Raw genomic sequence first — 21,419 nt, 5'->3', positions numbered from 1 at the left:
TGAGATCATTGAGGAGCATGTGGGAGCTAACATGGGTATCCAGATCCCGCTGTTGGTTATTGACCGGAGAGTCGTCTCGGTCATGTCTGCGTGTCTCCCGAACCCGTAGGGTCTACACACTTAAGGTTCGGTGACGCTAGGGTTGTTGAGATATTAGTATACGGTAACCCGAAAGTTTATCGGAGTCCCGAATGAGATCCCAGACGTCACAAGGAGTTCCGGAATGGTCCGGAGGTGAAGATTTATATATGGGAAGTCAAGTTTCGGCCATCGGGAAAGTTTCGGGGGTAATCGGTATTGTACCAGGACCACCGAAAGGGTCCCGGGGGTCCACCGGGTGGGGCCACCTATCCCGGAGGGCCCCATGGCTGAAGTGGGACGGGAACCAGCCCCTAGTGGGCTGGTGCGCCCCCCTTGGGCCTCCCCCTGCGCCTAGGGTTGGAAACCCTAGGGGTGGGGGCGCCCCACTTGGCTTGGGGGGCACTCCACCCCCCCTTGGCCGCCGCCCCCCCCCCCTAGGGGTCCTATATATAGTGGGGGGAGGGAGGGCAGCCGCACCCTAGCCCTTGGCGCCTCCCTCTCCCTCCCGTGACACCTCTCCCTCTTGTTGAGCTTGGCGAAGCCCTGCCGAGATCACCGTTGCTTCCACCACCGCGCCGTCGTGCTGCTGGATCTCCATCAACCTCTCCTTTCCCCTTGCTGGATCAAGTTGGAGGAGACATCTTCCCAACCGTACGTGTGTTGAACACGGAGGTGCCGTCCGTTCGGCGCTAGGTCATCGGTGATTTGGATCACGACGAGTACGACTTCATCAACCCCGTTCTCTTGAACGCTTCCGCTCGCGATCTACAAGGGTATGTAGATGCACCCCCCTCTCCCTCGTTGCTAGATGACTCCATAGATTGATCTTGGTGATGCGTAGAAAATTTTAAAATTCTGCTACGTTCCCCAACACCTCCGCCATGACCCGCAGACCCTGCAGCCTGTGCCGTCCCGGCAGCCATCTTGGGCTTCTGACCCGGCGGAGCACCACCACCTCGCCATGCCGGTGCATTCCCAGCTACAACCAGAGTTTTCTGCCCAGTCATAGCAGCACCACCTCGACCAGCCATTGCCGCAAGGGGAGGGATGCGAGCTACGCGCCCTGTACCGCATGCCGCGAAGCCTGGCACCGCACAACGCCGTCTAACCCTAGGAGGCGGTGATGAGCACTCCAACGATCGACTCATGATCGGGATTACGCACGGGCCAGAGCACTGCACTGATGTGGAGTTCGGGATAGCCTCAGCCTCATACCCAGTTATCCCCGGCCCACTCTGATTCGGCCTAAGCTGGGCTGCACTCCTTTCCGCAGACCGGGCCCAATTCGCCTTAGCCGCAACGGGCCAAACAGCGTCGAGCAGGGAATTCAAACGCTGGATCCATGCGTGGCGGATCTCAGCCGGTCGGCCGGCCGCCACCGCCGTCGCCGGCCGTTTCTTTTTCTTTCTCTTGACCATCTTCCAAGCACCCGCTTCAAAATAATCGGACAGGGAAAGTTTGGGAAGACTTACCTTGGGTAGAGGACCGCGCCAGGGCCGGATCGCCGATGCCACCGTGCGACGATGGACGACGCGGCGAACTATCACGACGTTGTCCTCCTCCTTCAGTCCTAACCTCGTCGGATCGTCTCAAGGGATCGCCAGGTCGACAAGCAACGCCTCCTTGTCCTCAGAATATCCAACCCAGAACGCCTCGCAGATCGCGTCCGACGGCGTCGGCGAACCCGCCGGTGACTCCTCGCCGTCCGGGTCACCGCCCTCGTCCTTCGAGTCACCGGCGCCGTCAGCCAGCGCCCAAAACTGACCCCCTACCCACCGTTCACCGGCGGTTGAGGCCGCCCGAGACGTCGCCCGTGGAGTCGCCCCTGTCCCCATCATCTGCTAGGGACACTTCTATAAATGTCTAAAAAAACTGGGGGAGAATTTCACTTCTCGGCCTCTGCACCAATCAGGAATGCATACGACCATTCTAGTATGAGTACCAAGATAAACATGGTCCTCAAAAATTTTTAAGTGAATATCAAGATATTACTTGATGAGAGGTTTCATCACACACCAAACTTGATTCTCAATAAACGGGGAAAAACCCTGTGCATCACCTGTCAATTCTAGAAATTGAACTCGGGTCACTAAGTTGCCCAGCCGCATGGCCAACCACTGAGCCAAGGCTCTCTTTGCTACACGAACCGTAGCAGCGGCGCCGCTGCATAGATCAGCGTGTGGACGATGCTCGGCGGTCCGGACTCCGCGGAGTGGACGCTAGAGCACGAGGCCACCTTTGCAGAAATCTGGAAGATCCCCGTGCTTGCGCTCAGCCATGAGCCTACTGTAAGTTAAGAGGATCCACTTGACCACTTCCCTCCTTAGGGTCTCTTTGATTCAAAGGATTTTCATAGGATCTTTGAAGGATTAGAATCCTTAGGAATTTTTCCTATGTTGATCGTTTGATTCGTAGGATTGAATCCTGTAGGATTTTTTCCTAAGGATTCATTTATACTACATTTCACAGGAATTCTAGCATCCACTCAAATCTCTTGAAAGAAATTCTTTGTTTTTCTCTTAACACAATCAAACAAACTCAAATCCTATAGGGATCCAATGGACATGCCATTTCAATCCTGCGTTTTTTCTATTCATGTGTTTTTGCAATCCTATGAATCAAAGAGGCCCTTAATTTCCACCAAACTTAAACTCATAAAACGAGCCTAACAAGTAAGTAACGATATGTCCTTTCTATGATCTGATCTGATATCCAGAATAAGTTCCTGCATTCGAATCTCTATCCCTTTAGGTTCACTCTGCTCCGATCCACTGGATGGAGCTGCGGATAACCGAATCGGTCCATAATACATACTACATTGATGGGACGTCCACTAATCATGCACCAGTCCATCTCTACCGAGTATGTCTGAGAAACAATTCCACATTCTTGCAAAGAAAATCAAAATCAAAATTTCACAAGCATTCGTGTCCATTCCAACAAAGCAGGAATCAGTTCCATATGCACTTCCGTCTATTCGTTTTCCTTTGGATCTTTTAACTGAACCCCCGCTCTATCATCTCATAGTGTTCTAGAAGCGTCCTTTCCCGATGCCAAGAATATGGTTCTCCAATTAAAAACGAGATAGAGCAATCTAGATTTTAGAGATTTGAGCACTGTCTAATATGATTCGCATGGACGGAGAATGCATTCCCCCCCTGCTCTATATATAAAGGGGGCAGTCCCCTTGGGACTGAGACACAACCCACAGGAACATCTCTCCCCCCCCCCCCCCAAGCTGCCCAATCCAGTAAGGCACAGCAACCCACAAGAAGCGCTCTCCAGGACGATCCAGCATCTTCCTTGAGCACACCCGAGTCCAGTTCAGGTTGTTGCATGACAAGTTGAGCACACCTGAGTCCGGTTCTGAGCACATCTTCTACCTCCAGACTTCAACAACCTGAACTCAGGTGTGCTCAACTTGTCTGCAACAACCTTAACCTGTGCTCGATCTAGTAGGATCCCTGTGCTTGCACTCAGCCATGAGCCTACTGTATGTTAGAGGACCCACTTACCGACCATAGCACATACAAGTTTGGCACTCGGTTCAGGTTGTTGCTCCTCGTTCTCTCTTGGAACAACCTCACTGGTGCCATCCCTGGTGCTACACTATGCCTACACCGAGCTCCGATTTCTCAACCTCTCCCACAACGCCTTTGATTGAGTCCTTCCAGACAACATCAATGGGTTATTACCATTGATGACGCACCCCAAAACGTCGACCAACAACTTCAGTGGTGTTGTTGCCGAAGCTCGGCTGACGCCGTCGGCACAACACCACTAAAGTTGTTGGTCAACAGGTTGAGATGCGTCATCAATGGTGATAGCCCATTGATGTCGCCTGGAAGGACTCCATCGAAGGAGTTGTGTGAGAGGTCGAGAAATTGGAGCTCGGTGCAGGCATATAGCGTAGTACCAGGGAAGGCGCCGGTGAGGTTGTTCCAAGAGAGATCGAGGAGCGTCATACTCCTGAGGTTGCTCACCGATGCCGGCATGCCGGTGAATTCTCATGAGGTACTCCTTCGATGGGTATGCAGCTCCCACAATAATATTTGTACATCAATACATGCAAATTTCCAATAGAAATTGTCTCCTGGAATTCAAACAGATGTTTTTTGGGAAGGTAATCCATTCAGAAGTCATTTTTGTAACCATAACTAGCATCTTTCTCTCTTGTACTACATACGTAGTGCTAGTTATTATTATGATCAAGTGCTATATTTTTTTTGTTTTCGAGACTTGTAATGGTCTGAGAAAATATGCACAGTGAATCTGAATAAGCTGTTAGATATGAGTAGGTCATGGAGCGATCATATTGAAGTGAATTTCATAAGAGAATCCTTTTCTGGATTTCATGCATTTCCTTGAACACAGATTTGTTTCTAAACATTATCTGTTATGCTTCATTTTAATGTATGCAAATTTTTAATATAATTTTGTTAGGGAGCTAGTGTTTCTAAGTTCTAACTGCAACTGTCCCTGGATGAGTAGGCTTGTTCGAATCTAGTATCTTCTCTCTTTGTTGTAGTACACTACTTATGGAATATTTGTTATTAGAATAATTTTGTTTCCTAATAATTATCAAAATGCTTGTAGCAGTTCCTTCGTCCCCCCCCCCCCCCCCCCCCCCCCCATTCAGTGTATTGTTGTATCCCGCAAAAAAAAAGTCTATATTGGCGTGACAAATACTGGTAAGTTACTATATTCGTCTAGTTTTTGTTACCCACAAGAGAGTTCGATGATCCGATGGGCTGAAGCTTCTATGCGTTGGCTAGTACTGTATAATACTAATGTTCTGCAAAGGAGACTGAATGGCGTGAAGGAAGAGCTGCAGCAACTGCATCTGTGAGACAAAAATGAGGAATGAGAAGTTGGGTTAACTTCTTCACAGGTTACGTCAATTAAGTCGTATATGTACATGTAACAAATTAAGTGTCTCTTCCACTACACACTGAAGTTTTCTTTGTAATTATCCTTTCCTTGGTTTCAGGTAGGGGAAGCAATAGATCAAGTTCACTGGCCACCGGCTGGCAATGGCTAAACCGTGTTTGCTTGCTTTTCTTGTCACTGAAGTTGAGACTTCAGTAGTGCTGGTATTTACAGTTTAGCCCTATGCTTGATCCACCCTATTGGCTCAGAACTGAATTCAGCACTGCAAGTGCTTCATAGGATTAGGGCTGACACCGTGGCAGTAATTGATGCAGTATGCTCTTGTTATTGTGTTTCTATCTCTTGTTAACTTTATCGATCCAACGAGTACTTGGAAGTTGGACGCGAGTGAGGCTGTGCCGTTCTGTTCCAGACTTTAGATGTCGTGTCTTCAAAATTTCATCGTCTTTGTTTCAACTCCATCAGCAATCCGGTGGGATGTCAGAGCCAATTACCAATTTCCCGCGACTTAGTTGTTGTGAAAAGTTTTGACTTGGGAGTTGTTGAAAGCCATGCTTGTTCGCCGTGTCTTCTTATCTTGGATGATATATGTCAAAAAGGGACTCATATCTGAGATCTTTCTAGAAGATTTAATTTACAAAATCTATAGTTTTTGTATACTCTTTGATAGGGTGTAAACTCTCGGACGAGGAAAATGATCCATGTGAAAGAATCCACTAAGAGGCGGAGAAAATTCGAGACATATGCAAGCACAACACTGGAAAGGACCTTGAGAGAGAGAAAACAATACAAACAGGTCCCGTAGAACTTCACCATGAGACCTTGTCATCGCCCGACGCCTTCCTGGCTTCCTCCATAGTCGATGGAGTGCTCGTCAGAGGGGAAACCGAGCATCCTTTACATCAGGCAGGTGAGGAGGATCTTCACTTGTCCGCTCTTGGAGGCCTCAAGAGTGGCTCAAAGGGTTTCTGCTTTGTGGAATGCGGTAGCAGTACTCTATCACCGCCCAAGAAACCAAAAAGAGCTAAGAGTTGTAGATGCAGAATACAATATTAGCCAGTAGTATTGGTAGTTGGTGCATCGACAACCATTGAAGAATAAAACAGTAGTTGTAGGAATGGTACTATGGTATTGTGTATTTCAGTTGTAGCAGAGCTTACATTCCTCTTGAGAGGAAGACGTCCTTTGTACATTCATGGCTTATAATACTGAGTTTGTAATTTTGGATATGCAATGTTTCTGTCTTTTTTTTACGTATGCAATGTTTCTGTCTCTTTTTTTTTTACGTATGCAATGTTTCTGTTTTCTGTTGTACTATTCCGCGGGATTGTAATATTTTTGAAAATGTGCTTTGTGGCCTCACTGGCAGACCTAGGCAAAGATCCTTTGTAAATATGAATGTTTGAAAGAAAGCTCCCACCTTTCCCAAAAATATGATTGTTCTTCCAGCATTTCACCTTTCTTAAATTAACGAACTTTACAATTCCCATCAAAAGAAAAAAATGTATTCGTAAAGTAACAAAAGATAAAATCCCGCAGCATATTTGAATATACAATGTCTGACTCTTTCAGGAGGACAAGAAATTGGGAAAAAGGTAAAAGAAAATGAAACTCACATTTTATTTTTTTAACTTAAACCAGCCTTCTTCTAAATACACAATACCCAGTCTGGGAACCTTGAGCGATAATCTTCAACATCTGCTGCATGCTAAGCAAAACCAGCCGTGTGACCCAGGCAGCTATCAGTCAATCCTCGATGATATGTACGCCAATCCCATGAAGCCTGACATCTCTGTTCTTGTCAAAATTCTGAACATGCCGTTTCTTTTAGGGTCTACTTCTTTGAACCACGAGCTGCTGCAAGGTGATCCTGAAAAACCAGCGAAGTTGTTAAACAACAGAGGCAGATGCTTTGAGTGTCAGGACGGCAACAATACATTCTTATGCAATAATGCCAGGCACTAAATACTGAGGTCCCAAATTAGTCGATTAAACTTAACATGATCTACTGTATTAGGTTTCGAAGTGGAGTATATATCATTTAACATGGGCACTGGAATATGATGCAGCATCCATCTAAAAAAAGGAATATGATGCAGCTAACATGCATGGGCAGAAGCTGCAAGCACCCTTATGATTATGAACATAATCAAAATGAGTGTCGCAGTTAGCTCAACCATGATGTTCCTTGTCACATCATTAGCAACTTACAGTTCAACATAAAACTAAGTATCTTATTTACTTTACTTCCATTATTCTGTCCACACACTTGTAGCTCTTGTAATTGCAATATCCCAAGGCATAAGAGCTTCTGAAGGACAAAGTTCAATATTTATATAGGCAAAGCAAAATCAAGTACTCCAATTCTGTAAAATGTTAAGGTGGTTCACTGAGAAACTAGCTGAATACAAAATGAGGCACATGAGAATGACACATCATCATATCCTCTCTGTACCATATTGCAATCCCACCAACATAAATGCAGGCATAAAAACACTCAAATCAATGATGCAATCTGGAGCATACTAAATACCATTAAATCCATACAAGCTACAGAAACAACATACCACAATTGCAAGTACATTTGCGATCCTAATTTTCAAACTATATTGCAAGAAGAGAAGAAATGCCTCAACAACGTGCATGTTCAATTTAAGTTTATTACTTAGATAGAATGTGCAACAAAAACTAAATAAATATTGAATATTCTCCTAAGGGTAAAGGTAAAATCCTAGAATGTGTCCAGTGTATTACTTCAGCTCAACTTAACAGTTAGATAAACCATTTGAAAATCATGTGAGTAGATGTATCATAAGATAATTGCATTTGATTTTATAAACATGTTATCCATATCCATATCAATATATACCAATATAAAAACATGAGTTGATTGGGATACTTTTGATCTAAGCCGTCCAAATATTTAATCCAATTTCATAAATTCCAATCCAAATGTTTTGCATATACCTTCCTTAATTGCTCCTATAGTAATAGCTTCTTAAATGTACTTAGTGACTCATAATTAGTTACTCCCTAACTACATTTGTATTAATATAAAAAGTCTGCATTTTTTACGCAGTATTTCTTTAAGAAAATATTAGCTATTTTACTTTCTTCTACATCAATGATACTGAGGGTAAAAAATATGCCACGAGAACTGTATTTTCTTGCATGTTTTAATTATGTTAGACGAACATGGTTCGCAAATGCACTACTACTATTTTTTAGTAACTGTTCACAATTTAAGTAGGATAAAGTAATCGCTTAATTATTCACACATGGCTTATTTAATTTCTACTGACTATCATTTCATTGCGTGCTAATGTCCAGCATGTTTTCCTTAAGGTATTTTTGCAAGGGAAACACTTGTAACGAGTAAATTTACAGTATGCTTTTCTACATATATTGGTACATAAGTTCCTCATGCAATCAAGCAACGTGCATTGCGTGCGTACGATTGCTAGTGATAAAAAAAATGGTGGTCAAAGCTATGTTTGGAAGTTGGAACTCGGAGGACTGTCCATGTCTAAAATATTGCTTTTTTTTACCAGACTGCAAACAGCAACTAATGTCTGCAAGAAATGAAGCATGACAAATAGGCACTAGATGGAAATGCATACCGAGACAAAATCAAAAGCTTTAGTTTCATCTTTCTTAGAATTGCTCATCACAGCTACTTGATGTGGAGGTTGATTACTTGAATTGAAAATATCTGGCATCCCAGATGCATTTCCGCCACTCATTGAATTGAAAGCAGGATGCCCAAGTCCAGCATTGAAATTTCCCAAGTTCTGTAGTAAGTGCTGCTGCTGAGCAAGAAGAGCTTCCATAGCACCATAGTTTAATTGCTGCCCAGCAAATGATTGACCAAACATTTGTGGTGACAAGGTGTACTGCATAGGAACCTGTTGATTGAAGGAGCTTTGACCAAGGATACCATTTAGTGCTGCACCACTTGCCACATGGCTATTCTGACTGTTCATGTCAAAGAACTGTGAACCATTGAGATTACCGTTAGTTTCTGCTTTTAGTCCAGGCTGAGCTTGGGTAGTGCCATTAAGGTTCAAACCAGCCATTAAATCATTGACAGTTCCTTTGTCATCAACTCTTTCTTGGAACAATGGCTCCGGGCTGCTGCCAAATATATCTTGCTCGATCAGAGAGTTATCATGCACGGGGGCTGAGGATTTTTCCTCTACTGTCATGCCTGAGAATAGGTCATTAGTCTCCTTAATCTCTTCCTCATGGAATGATACATCTGCAAACAGATCACTTCCATTACCATTGCTAGTGGCACTGGTATTACCAATAGTTTCACCACCAAGCAAATCATCAACTGAAGAAGCATAATTACTGTTCCACATTATCTGCTCGCTGCTTTCTTGAGTTGAACTCTGAGTTACTAGATCATCCTGATCCCCTGTATCAATCAAATCAGGCATCTGAACAGGAGTGGGTGTAGTTCTTGATTCTGAAAGATGTTTGCTTCCGGTAGGTTGTTCCCCAACCAGCAGATTTAATACCTGAGAAAATCGATACAACTTATTACATCTTTGGCAATGGCTGGTACAAAAAAGGCTTTGGTCGTTCAAGATTAGAGAAAGATACACATACTGCAGATAGTGATTTACAGAAAACAGAGCATGACTTATTTCAAAATTCTCTTTCATCGATGGAATATGTACAATTTTTATTTTAAGAGACTCAGCTTTGTAAGTTGACTCACTTTTGAAGCCTTTTCTCTGAGAGAAACTTGTGGCAGTTCACAACATCTGACAACAGAAGCACTGTTCTCACTGAAATATGAAGCAACAATGGAATAAGGATCAGTATCCTGTTTCCTTACAACCGCTTCCAGTACACAGATAGCCTTCATGCGAACCTGAGCAGTAAACAAACACATATTCAGTACTTATCAGAACAAGACGAAAAGCATCAAAATGCTGCGATCAATCAAGCTAAAAAATACACCCACGTGACCTAACCAATAGAATTCACGATGTGAATAAATGGTGTACCAAATTTATTCAAATAAGATCAACAAACGTCCAAAAAAAAGAATGCTCACTATCACTAACCCCTGCCAGATATAAATCCGTTTTAATTCAACAAAAGTTGGTATATATTGACAAAGAAAGCTAAACATCACAAATCCAGACAATTGAGAGACTGCTGCTAGCTGCTTCACAGTAGTATCAGGACTGCTGGGTACACATGCTCAAGCATATCATGGACTGCAATATCACTGATACTTGTATGTGTGTTCCTTGGGCAAAGCCTTTTTTATGCAACTTATGTACAGCTTATGTGCATATTTAATATACTGTATTCCTCTATAGTATGGTAAGTACAATGGAAACTTCTAATTACATCTATTGATGTTGAGCAGTCTTTTTATAAATCAAACTCCCACTTCATACAGTTCTGAACTTCTAATTATCTACAAGATGTAAATATCTAGTGATGGTAACAATGTAAATGTGGCAAGAAATGAAATCAGTATGCATCAAAGAAGATACCAAATATTGTTCTTATATACTAATACTTTTCTTGATATCAAAGTGTCTATGTGTAAACTAGAATAAACAAGACCAAATAATTGATTTGTCTACAAAATATGCACTCGTCACTGTCACTTGTCAGAGGAGCCAAGACACATAATTCACAATTATTTTTATATCCACAAAAGGAAATGATCTAAAGTCCAAAGGTTAAAATAGACCCAAAAGGGGGTTATCCTAAACTCACCTGCCACAATGGAGAGTTCAGTTTGCTCTCAAGGGCACGGCTCAAAGCAACTGCATCCAGTTTGGAGGCTTCTGTTAAAAATATCTGCAGAGCATCTCGAGTGGGTTGCAACCGCACACCGCTTGCAGTAACAATTGTTTCCAAAAGTCTCTCCTCACGAGTCTTAATTCCTGGTTGACTTGATTCAGTATCACCGGCTGATGCTGAACTTGAGGGACTTGGACCCCAAGAACCAGAACTCACATTCTTTGAAGCACCAGATGTAGCACGGCTCTCACCTTGAATTTCACTTGGATCGTACCTGCCATATCTATCAGTTTCTGTGGTCAGAGACCTGCGAATTGGGTTCTTGTACATACCACCATTATCATTTGGCATCATTGAATGTGTGGCAGCAAAGTTGCTCAAACCCTGTTTAATGGAAGCACCACCAATGCCCACTACTTCACTTAGTTCGCTGAGGAAAGACTTCTTGTCATCTCTTGATGGCTCATAATTAGTGTTTCCAAAGCCCTGTATGCGCTTGCCTAGACCTTCTGTCACAACAACTGCTTTAGGGTCCTCAGTGGAGAAAATAGCAGCAATGGCCTCGTTTGCAGTTTCGCGGACAGCCTTATTAAGGGCATCCCCTTTTAAGGGGTCAGGGTGTCCTTTGTAATGAACAAGCTGACGCATAGCCGCTGAGTGTCGTTGCATTTCCCGCTTGAAATCCGTGCCAGATTTTCCAACAGCATATTTAATCAACCGCAAAGCCTGGAAAGCAGGAAAGGAGGTAAAAGATTATGTTACTGAATCAGAGAAACTCAAGCCTAGGGCTCCATCAGATTATTAAACAAACTAATGTATTTGAACTTGGACATAAGGTAATGTAATTACCAAAATTACACCACAGGTGCTAAGCATTTCCTCTGAAAATATACAGCAGGTCACTCATGATTGAAAGATGACATTTTGGGTTGAGGATTACAGAAAACCTAATTTCATACAATTCAATAAATACATTCTGGAGCATTCGGTACAAACGCTCAGCAAAGCAGTACTGCATCCTTGAGCAAAATTTGGTTACAAACGCTCAGCAAAGCAGTACTAAATCCTTGAGCAAAATTTGGTTCACCTGGAGAGGAGCTACTCATAAGTTTAGTATATTTTAGAAATCTTGATAAATATTTGATATATCACTAGGATTGGAGTTGATCACTACCCCATGGCTAAAAAGTATGTTCTAAATGCCATTAGCAATCACAGTTCTAGTGTACAATACCGTTTTCACATCCTACTTCACTGTGTGAGCTAAAAATATATAGGGTTACATACACCTTCTATTTTGTCATTGCAATAATATTTGCTTAAGTCCAACATTAATCGTGACAGGTTTCTCCTAGAAACAACTGGGTGCAACAAAACACTCATATAACCCACTAGTGTCAAACATTGTAACTAAGCATGCATAATTCTTCAGGAAAACCAATGTAATTGGCAAGCAAGTGTTACTCTAAAACCCAGAATCTAGGGCGGATACGTGCAAGCAAGTTGGATGGACGGAACATTTTAAGGTTTTTTAATAAGCAGAAGGACAGTGATATCCATCATTAGGAGCTATATACTTGTATAAATCCAGTCAAGATAATTTGCACAGAAGGTAACAGTTCATCCGATTTGGGGGCGGAGAGTGTTAGAAGGTATGCAGGGTGGCAGTAGCTACATACAGGTTCTTAGCCTTCAAGCCCACCTGCCATGAACTCATGCTTAGTCAAAAAACACATATGGAGCGGCAACCAATTTGTTGGCCAGACATAGTGTTGATTGCCACACCTCACTACGAGTAGGTATGATAGTCATCCATACCTATGGCTTGGGATAACCAACCCAAATTTCCTATATCCATCCTTTCAACACTTTGAATCGCCTATTTCCCTGCAACCCACACTGACAAATAAACAGTGTTGGACACTCGAAAATCCCTGTAACTATACACCATCCAGATCAGAATGCTCTAGGAATCACAAATTCATAACCACGACCGCGAAACTAATCAGCATGAACACTAAAACAGTGTCCACTGCTAGTCCTATACTGAACGATCATCGTCGTCGCCACCGGCCAACCAATCCTCGTCCCCCCGTCAGGTCAACACGACATGATCCCAAATCATCAGAGGCCATAAGTAACGGACCTTCTGCTTGACGAGGGGGCTCTTGTTGTCGAGGCGCTTGAGGACGAAGTCGGCGACCTCCTTGACGATGCCGGCGTCGGAGGCGCGCAGCAGCTCGCAGATCTCCTCGAGCTTGTAGATGGGGGCGACCTTGTCGTCCTCCGCCGTGACGCCGTCCACCATCCGCGACCGCCAGTAGGACTCCACCGCCCGCCGGCTCTGATCCATGGCGCCCCTCGTCGACCGAAACCCTAAGGGAGGGCGGGAGTGGAGGGAGGGAGGCTACCGCCACGGCAGCGCGGCACCACCGGGGAGGTCGAGATCTGAGAGGGGGCGGTGGACCGGGTGTACGGGGAGGAGGAGAGGGGGGGTTGGGGGTCGGGCGGCACGTGCGGCCGGAGCGGAGGAGGGCGAGGAGGCGTGACCCACGCGGCGTGTGTGGAAGCTTCGAGTGGCGGGTCAGGTCAGGTCGGGGAGTTTTAAGGCTTTAACCGTTTTGCTTTCTTCTCTGTCGCGGGAGGAAGCACCAGCCACACCACAGCCAGGAGAGATGTAGTGGAAAGCGTCCCGAAAAGTTTCAGTATATCACGTGGTTGAGATGAGATGCTACACCGCTACAGTAGGACAGGGGCAACATTCCAGTAGGAAACACTTCACATATAACCAGTCTACTCCAATTCTAGCTCATACTCACAGTATCTTTCTATAAAGAAGAAAATCGTCATGTCAGAAACGAAATTAACTCTGAAAAATAATGAGTTTAAGTTTGGTAATAATATATCACAGATTTGCAGTACTTCGGATGACAATATATATCTCGCAGAAGGCGTGTCAAGGTATGACAGCAAGAGCCCAACTGTATTCTATTCTATCTGACCCCACGGTCGGTGGCAATGTATCAGGTCTACAAGGGCTACAGCTGAGAATCCTCGGGTTAAAAATCATATGCCAATTGCCGAGCGAGAAAAGAAATACAATGTGCATTGTTGTGTCTACTACTACTATCTCCCTCGCTACACCACGGCCTCCAGGACCTCATCAGACTCTTCGACGACCATCTCATCCTTGAAGAGGAGCTTCAGGTGAGGCAGGACCTTTGGTAGCACGGGCAAATCGGCGAGGTTTACGCTCATGAGGTCGAAAGCGATGCAGGTCTTGTGCATGTCATCCTCGTCAAAGACCGGGATTTTAGGATATCTCTGGCTAAAGTGGGTCAGGATTATGCGGTACGCTCCAGCCGATGTGCCTACTGCTATGGCTTCCTTCGTTGTGCTGTGGTTCCGCGCGATCGCTTCGTCCTTCATGCTGTCCTCAAACGTCGCCTGAAGCAAAACAAGAATCAAGACAGTTTATTAGACAGGCAACATGGTCACAACCTACCTAACGCCTTTTAGCATGCTAAAATAATTGGAAGAGAACAGTACTCAGTTAACAGTATTATACAATTTCTGCAAGATCTAATTTAGTGCTGTTGCTAGCGGTCCACATTAATTAAACGTGAAGAATGCCTGACACTATGGACAGAGGTCAAGAGAAATAGGAGAAAAATGGGTAATTATTGTGCGCACTCAAGTCGATATATGCAATTGAATAAATAAAAAATCAGTGTACCTCATGTATCAGCACGGTGGCATCTCTGGACGCATCTACAAGAGCTGGGCACGGCCGCGTGTCGCCTGAATATACAACCTTCCATCCTGGAATTGCCTTCCCAGCACTACTCACCTTCTCCTTGGCTCTCAAAACAACTCCAAACGCCTGTGCACAATGTACGACAGGGACACTGTACAGAATCTCCAAACCTGATTCATGTAGAACTTCTTTCAAATTAGCGAGAGCTGTAGTATCCTTCGGACTTGAAGGCTTCTTGTTGTAGTTCTCCATTCTGCTTCCAGGGGCAAACATGGTATTTTCAAGTTGAGTTGTTGCCGATTCGGTGGCATTATCACCAAGAAGTTCCTCAACACTAGGCTTCAAAGTTTGTCTGCAGTCTAGGAACTGCATATCAAGATCTTCAAGTGTTGAATATGCATTTAGAAATCTCAGGAGTTGTTTTGGTCCAATCACGAGCAAGGGTTTGTGAGGAACACCGTTTAGCAATTTTGACCTCAAGGCAAGAACTCTAGCGAGACCCGTGTGGTGATCAGCGTGAATATGGGAAATCCAGATGCACCTCAAGTTTTTTACAGCTTCATCAGCACCACTTACACCAAACCTGTTACACACAAAAAAAGTATTATGAATATAACTGGCATGAAGTGTTCTGCAATCTTCTAATGAAGTTTTGTTGGAACAAACCTCCTTTTCAGCTGTCCTAACGTTCCTTCACCACAATCAAGAAGCATACCTCCTCGTGCAAACAGGTTAATATATATGGAACTAACATTTCGATATTTTGAAGGCTGGGAAGAACCCGTACCCAAAAACGTAATTTCCATATCTTCTCTCGTAGCATTCTCCACGCAGCAGGGGGTCTCTGAATTGCCCTTTGGGCGCTTTCTCCAAACACTTTCTCTCAAACTACTGTCATCTTGAAACTTAGCTGAATTCTCCTGTTCATCTAAAATATCAGGAAGACAGGAGTCTTTACTAATCCATGGCTCTTCAACCATCAGCATATGTTTCCCAGCTGGTGCCAATGCATTTTTTTGGTCTACACTACTTTGCCAGAACTTGCTAATCTGCTCAGGAACTTCTTTAATCTCAGGAATCTCAGAAATAAGTTCATCTACAATTTCTTCATAACTAAACAAGCTTGGAATAGAAGCTCTATCCAACCCCAGTTGAGCATATGGACGCAGACGAAACTGCAGGACAACAAAAGACAAACATTGATACTCCTATTTTGCACTAACAAAATAAGTTGAACCTGCAAAATAAATAGTACTCCCTCCAATCCAAATTAAGTAACGATTGTTTAGTATGAAGTTAGTACAACTTTGTACTAAACCAGCGTCAATTAATATGGATCGGAGGGAGTACTTATTTTGCAGTTAACCAACCAAGTTTTCCTTTCCAGGTAATAGATCATCAATTATTACATCCATACATGGAACAATATTTTTATGCATGCAAGAACTTAGTGTATCTCATCGCAACAACAACCAAAAATAGGACATCTACAATGTTGTGATGCCAACCTTCTCTTAGAGGTACCACATAGGATTTTTGCGTGAGTTCGAGGATAAAAATAAAAGAGCGAAGGTTGTCTTCTCTTGGCAAGGGGATAAACCCTTCACGCCTAAGTGATCACTATTTTTTCCATTGTACATGATGTTTTCACTTCACCATGTGTTTTCCCATCTAATACTAAATTCTTAATCACAACATATTTTTATATTAACGCAAGCATTAAATTGCCAGAGAAGACACTAAGGGATAACCTGTTGCAAAACTAGTTTTTATAGTCTTCTACAGACAGCCTTATTTGCCATTGGAGATGCCTTAGAATATAGAAATTGTCAAATATCAAGTAATTAGCACATTGATACAACATAGACTCTACTTGGACATACCTTCAGCAAGTTTGCTGCTGTCACACTTTCACAGGCTTGGAATGAAGTACTCTGAAAGGACAATAAGAAGGATTCTGTTAACAAGAAGGAGGTATTTCAACATTCAACCTCTGGTGTTTCGTATATCACTGAGGTTTACCTTATTCTTCTCCAAATCAATACCATTTGCAGGTTCCACAGGCCAAAACCCAGAGGATGGGAAGAGCTGAGGGCATACAAAATTAAGACGTGAAGATATCCTTGCACTACCTTTCAGGATAGGAACTTCCATGTTTTTACTGCGAGTGTCACAAAGGAGGGAAATCGTCACCATAAAGTATGGCACTGCCACTGATTTATATCTCTAGCTACTTGAGTCTGAGAGTGAAAATAAAGTTCAAGATCATACATATCCGTACAAGAATGTTACTCAGGTAATAAGAGTGTAAGACGCAGTTAATGCTGAGTTAATGACACTAAACGTCACAGATTTTAGAGAATACAAAAAGTGGATAGCATGAGATGAATGAACATCCACAAGATGTCAGTCACCAAAAGAGTCATGTACGACATAAGGAATTTGGAGAAAAAATCACTAAATAGAAACAAATTATAAAAGAATGTTATGATAGAAATAAACAAGAGGATAGCATGGATGAATAAACATTCACAAGATGCAGTCATTGGAAAAATGTAACACATCTACACCATCTGAATCTAACATTTCAACCTTGAGAAACTCGTTGCTTTTATCGTTAAGTATAACTAACTTCTGATTTTTTCTAGTGGGATCAATAAAGTTCAAACCTAAATAGTAAAATCTATTTATTTTAAATGCATGAGAACAAATTAAACCATAGACGAAAAAGGTAAATGAAACTGAAACTTACTTTTCATGCCCTGCCATGATATGCTGTGTGGTGCCAAAAGATTTCATCCAGTTCTGATAATCAACAGTATTTGTCACAGAAGATGGACCTAAGTGGATTATGCAATTTACTTTCTTGGCATTCTCTGTTTGGCAGGAAGAATCTTCATAAAAGCGGCTAAGTGATTGCAGCAAAAACAGTTCATGCATGTGATATTGTGTAGGGCAATCCACTAGAAGTACGATTGGTCCAGGAATTGGTGGGTCGAGAACCTCACTTGGATGAACCTATGAATGAAATGTCCGAAGAAACTTAAAAAACAAAATTTATGAGATATGACAAAAAAATGAAAATGTTTTTTGCAACCAGAGATAGGTTGTGAGTGGATGGAGACCCATTAAACAACATATGTGCTAGTAAGGAAACGCCATGAGCCTGTGAAAGTTCATGTTGAGATAATTAAGTTCAATAGTTTAGCAATCAGCACTAACCATTCTACCAGCTTCAGTCTTCACAGAGTTCCCAAGTTGAAGTTCACGATACTTTGGCCCACGCTCAAGACCAAGGGCCTGAGCTTTATCAGGGTCAAATTTTCCTTTAATTTCTGCCAATTCACATGAGTAGACTATAGCAGTATCACCAGGCTTTGAGTTGATATCTGTTGAATTCCTGGCTTCATTGTTGTACCTCGGTTTGACAAACATTGCTGATATACGAACTACTTCATCATCAATAATAACAGTAGCTTCTGTAGATTGTGAAGAAGATGCACTGTGTTCCACACCAAAGCTGTGTGTATGAAGCATTGCCCTATTTGGGATAAAAGATTTCATCGCGCCTGCTAGAAAATCAAGGTCCGAAGGGCCCCATATGTTCACCTGTATTAAGGTTAAGAGGAATAACATTATAATCAATTGTTCAAAATAGATTAACTGAACACATGAGCATCAACAACAAGACAGTACTAGAAAGAATGCAAGCAACAATTATTTCCATCTCACCGACATGCCCTCATCTCCCATCCCAGCAAGAGTTAGCACGAGACCTACATTAAGAAAAGAAAAATCAAAATAGCATCAGTGCATCAAACGAACCTACTAATTCAGTACATGGACAATCGCGTGAAAGGACCAAATTTTAATACCTGGAAGGCCCCCTGCAGTTTCTGAGCACACGCGAGTGAAAAAGATGTGGTCAATCTAGTGAAGTACAGAATATAGCATGTTACTAATTTACATTGCCCATACCAAGACATAAGAAACGAGAGTGGGTGCACGTGGAGTTGCAAAGCTGATGATGATTGATGAGGGCATCACATACCTTTGACAACTTTATCTTGTGTTCAGTGCAGAAACGCTGAAGACCCTGTTAGATTGCAAGAAATCGGTGTGGTAAGCTCAAAAGCAGGTTAAGAATTATATTTGCTAATGATAGCAAAGAAATAACACGATTCTAGTCACCTACATATTCAGTCCTACGTGGGGAAACCATAGCTCATGCATTTAAGGGTTTAAGCGTCCCAATCAACCACTTAAGCACATTAGGCACAAATGATTGTACCGCTCAGAGAAGAAGGGTGCATCTGATATACTCCATCGAGTGTATGCATCTATCAACAGATAAAACTTAAAATTAACCTATTAGGACACTACATTTTAGCGATGAAGGATTAAAACTGCATAAAGTTTTCTGAAGTTTGACGATGCAACATGCCCAACGGATGCAGTGATTATTAAACATACACCTTTGTTAAGCCTCATAATACAGAAGGAAGTAAAAGTTAATTCGAGCTTCTTGTGTAAGCTGTTTAGCATGTTAAATAGACACAAGGATATCTTGACACAGAAGATCATACCTCGCCAGCATTAAATATAAATCTTTGTTTGTCAAAGAATAGTAAAATTGAAGGAGCGGTATCTTGAGTGTCCATTCCTGTACCGAGTATCTGCACAAAAAGAATGAAAAAGGTCAAATCACTAATTAGATAACACGATAATGTTGCTGCTTTCAAGTTCTAAATCAAATGTTGTGATGGTTTAGTGGTTGAAGCTTGAAAACACTGGCATTGTGTCCTTGCGGAATTGACAACATTCAACAACACGGCTAAAAGAATGAGACCAGCAACACTTTGTTCCTAAAAATTACAGATAGACCAAGTGTGTAAAGTTTGGCGAGTGATCCACCTACAGGGATGGCAGGAAAAATATGGCATAATCTATTAGTACACTTGTTGCATAAAACAGATAAAATGCTCCGTTTTCTCCAAAAGAACATCGTGATTTTTGCATGATTATTACTATCACCCATTACAACCAGTTGGGGACAACAAAAGATGTTTCTTAAACCAAAGGCAGATCCCCAAACTCCTAAAGCAAGCATGTTACGATCTCCCAACAACAAATTCACTGATACCACGCTCGTAATATACGAGGAATATATAAATTCCACCGAAATTAGTGATCTCAGTTGAGCACTACATGTTCCCTGACACCGACATTATATCATGCAGCCAGTATCCCAACTGCGCTTGATTTACACGGAGCAGTATATGCTACACAGTGCATGAAACGGATTGCACCCTGCTACAATAATGTGCATTATTCATCTGGACGTCTTAGGCAGAATGCCGAAGCACCACCGGGGGAGGAACGTCTACCTAAACTGAGATGAATCGAGGCGAAACAAGCCCCACACATCTACTGCATCCGTCGAAGTATATAAGGCAATAATTTCGCAAACCTGCACGTAGGAGGTTGTGCTGATGGGGTTGGCCCTGCGGTTCTTGAGCTCCATGCTCCTGTCCTTCCTGACGTCCCTCCCCTCCGCACGCATCTTATTGAACGCCACCCCCGCGTCTTTGCCACCGCCACCGCCACCGCTAGCCATCCCCTCGGGTTCCTTCCTGGCCGTGCTGTTCCCACGGCGGGGGTGATGGCGGCTGGCCTGGCAGCGATACACGAGGGGGCGGATGCCGGCGGCACGGGTGAAGGGGGAGCGGGGAGCGGAGACGGAAGAGAAGAAGAGGCGGCGCGAGAGGTAGAGGAGCGGGGCCGGAGCTAGGGTTTGGGAGAGGGGGAGGAAGCGGCGGAGAGGGGAAGGCACTTGCGGCGGCATGACGGAGGACTTTTATTGGGTCGGGTTTTATCCCGATCTCGGGGGTTTTAGAGCGGATAGCCGATCACCGGAGCCGGGGTGCTCATCTTTTTCTTTTAGAACCGCCATTTAGGCATTTTATTAATTTTGGCAGATCACTTCTGATTGCAGAATGTCAATCAGAAAATCAGGGATTACGAAGAGAGGTTGATATCTCTAAAACTAGAGCTCTTTTAGCACATGAATCAGCAGCAAAATTAACTTCTCGTCCCGTTTATCTCTAAAAGTGTTGGAGATAGGTGTGCATCTCCAAAACAATGTGGACTCCTATCGAGCGATTTGTGCCTTGCTCTCACGTAATGACAACAGTTTGACAATTTGTTTCTATGATAATGCTTGTGTAGCCATTCTCCATAGTAAGAACTATTGCATCTCGACACGCATTAAGTTCCAAAACAAAAGGCTCGTAGCTGATCATATATTTCCTGCATCGCTCAACACGAACTTTCCCTCATGGTCTCTTACCACCACTCATGTTTCTGTACACCCCGTCTCAAATTCTGAAGCTCCATCAATATTTAGTTTGAGTCATCCAATAGTCGGTGGTTGCCAAACATGCTTCACCGCCGGTTGGGCCTGCCGTTGTACATGTATATTCATAGTCATGATGAACTCCCTTATCAACTCCATAGATCGTAGCGGTTGGTAATGTACTTCGCATACATATACTTATTACGACTCGTCCAGATTGTCTACATAACCGAGACAATAATAGCTGCTCGATCTCTCCTCACAAAGCTTGAGTCATTAATATCCCTCACCCATGTACTATGATGCATCCGTGAAAGTTTGACATCAAAAAAATCATCAGCTGCATACCAGAACTTATGACTCATTGTCACAATCACACATCGGGCAAAATGCATCTTAACGTATATGGCATCGAATCATCTCATCGTGTGCTGGCAGAAAGTTTTTAAGGGCCCACCACCAGAAAACATGAATTTTAGGTTGGACCTAGAGCTTCCACAATGCTTTCCCATGTGTGTGGACCTAGTTGATTTGCAATTTTGTGATCCATCAAGGCCCTAT

General features: G+C 43.2%; 1 protein-coding gene and 1 long non-coding RNA gene across 2 annotated transcripts; one reads left to right on the top strand and one right to left on the bottom strand.

Moving 5' to 3' along the window:
• The first annotated feature begins 3,450 nt into the window (after window positions 1-3,450).
• On the top strand, window positions 3,451-6,205 carry LOC123060810 (uncharacterized). Its single transcript, XR_006428161.1, has 2 exons — window positions 3,451-4,972; window positions 5,072-6,205. It is a non-coding gene; the product is annotated as an uncharacterized lncRNA (long non-coding RNA).
• Window positions 6,206-6,392: 187 nt separating this feature from the next.
• On the bottom strand, window positions 6,393-20,371 carry LOC123060809 (tRNase Z TRZ3, mitochondrial). The gene is made up of 16 exons (XM_044483653.1): window positions 19,974-20,371; window positions 19,090-19,179; window positions 18,555-18,599; window positions 18,379-18,433; window positions 18,236-18,279; window positions 17,726-18,112; window positions 17,256-17,521; window positions 16,526-16,664; window positions 16,387-16,437; window positions 15,170-15,678; window positions 14,483-15,086; window positions 13,906-14,193; window positions 10,720-11,472; window positions 9,698-9,853; window positions 8,592-9,494; window positions 6,393-6,841 (listed from the first exon to the last, which is right to left on the bottom strand). The coding sequence occupies exons 1-16, from the start codon at window positions 20,346-20,348 to the stop codon at window positions 6,806-6,808; spliced, it is 4,701 nt and encodes a 1,566-aa protein (XP_044339588.1). The 5' UTR covers window positions 20,349-20,371; the 3' UTR covers window positions 6,393-6,805.
• Between the last annotated feature and the right edge of the window lie 1,048 nt (window positions 20,372-21,419).

This window comes from Triticum aestivum, chromosome 3A (assembly GCF_018294505.1).
Source record: "Triticum aestivum cultivar Chinese Spring chromosome 3A, IWGSC CS RefSeq v2.1, whole genome shotgun sequence".
Classification (NCBI taxonomy): Eukaryota; Viridiplantae; Streptophyta; class Magnoliopsida; order Poales; family Poaceae; genus Triticum; species Triticum aestivum.
The sequence above is the reverse complement of the archived record's forward strand: the minus strand, read 5'-3'. Positions and strand labels throughout refer to the sequence as shown.

Coding starts and splice junctions, on each gene's coding strand:
- LOC123060809 (XM_044483653.1), bottom strand. CDS start 20,348: ATGCCGCCGCAAGTGCCTTCCCCTCTCCGCCGCTTCCTCCCCCTCTCC. Junction 19,180..19,973: donor GCACAACCTCCTACGTGCAG/GTTTGCGAAATT, acceptor CTTTTTGTGCAG/ATACTCGGTACAGGAATGGA. Junction 14,194..14,482: donor CCACCGTGCTGATACATGAG/GTACACTGATTT, acceptor GTTTTGCTTCAG/GCGACGTTTGAGGACAGCAT.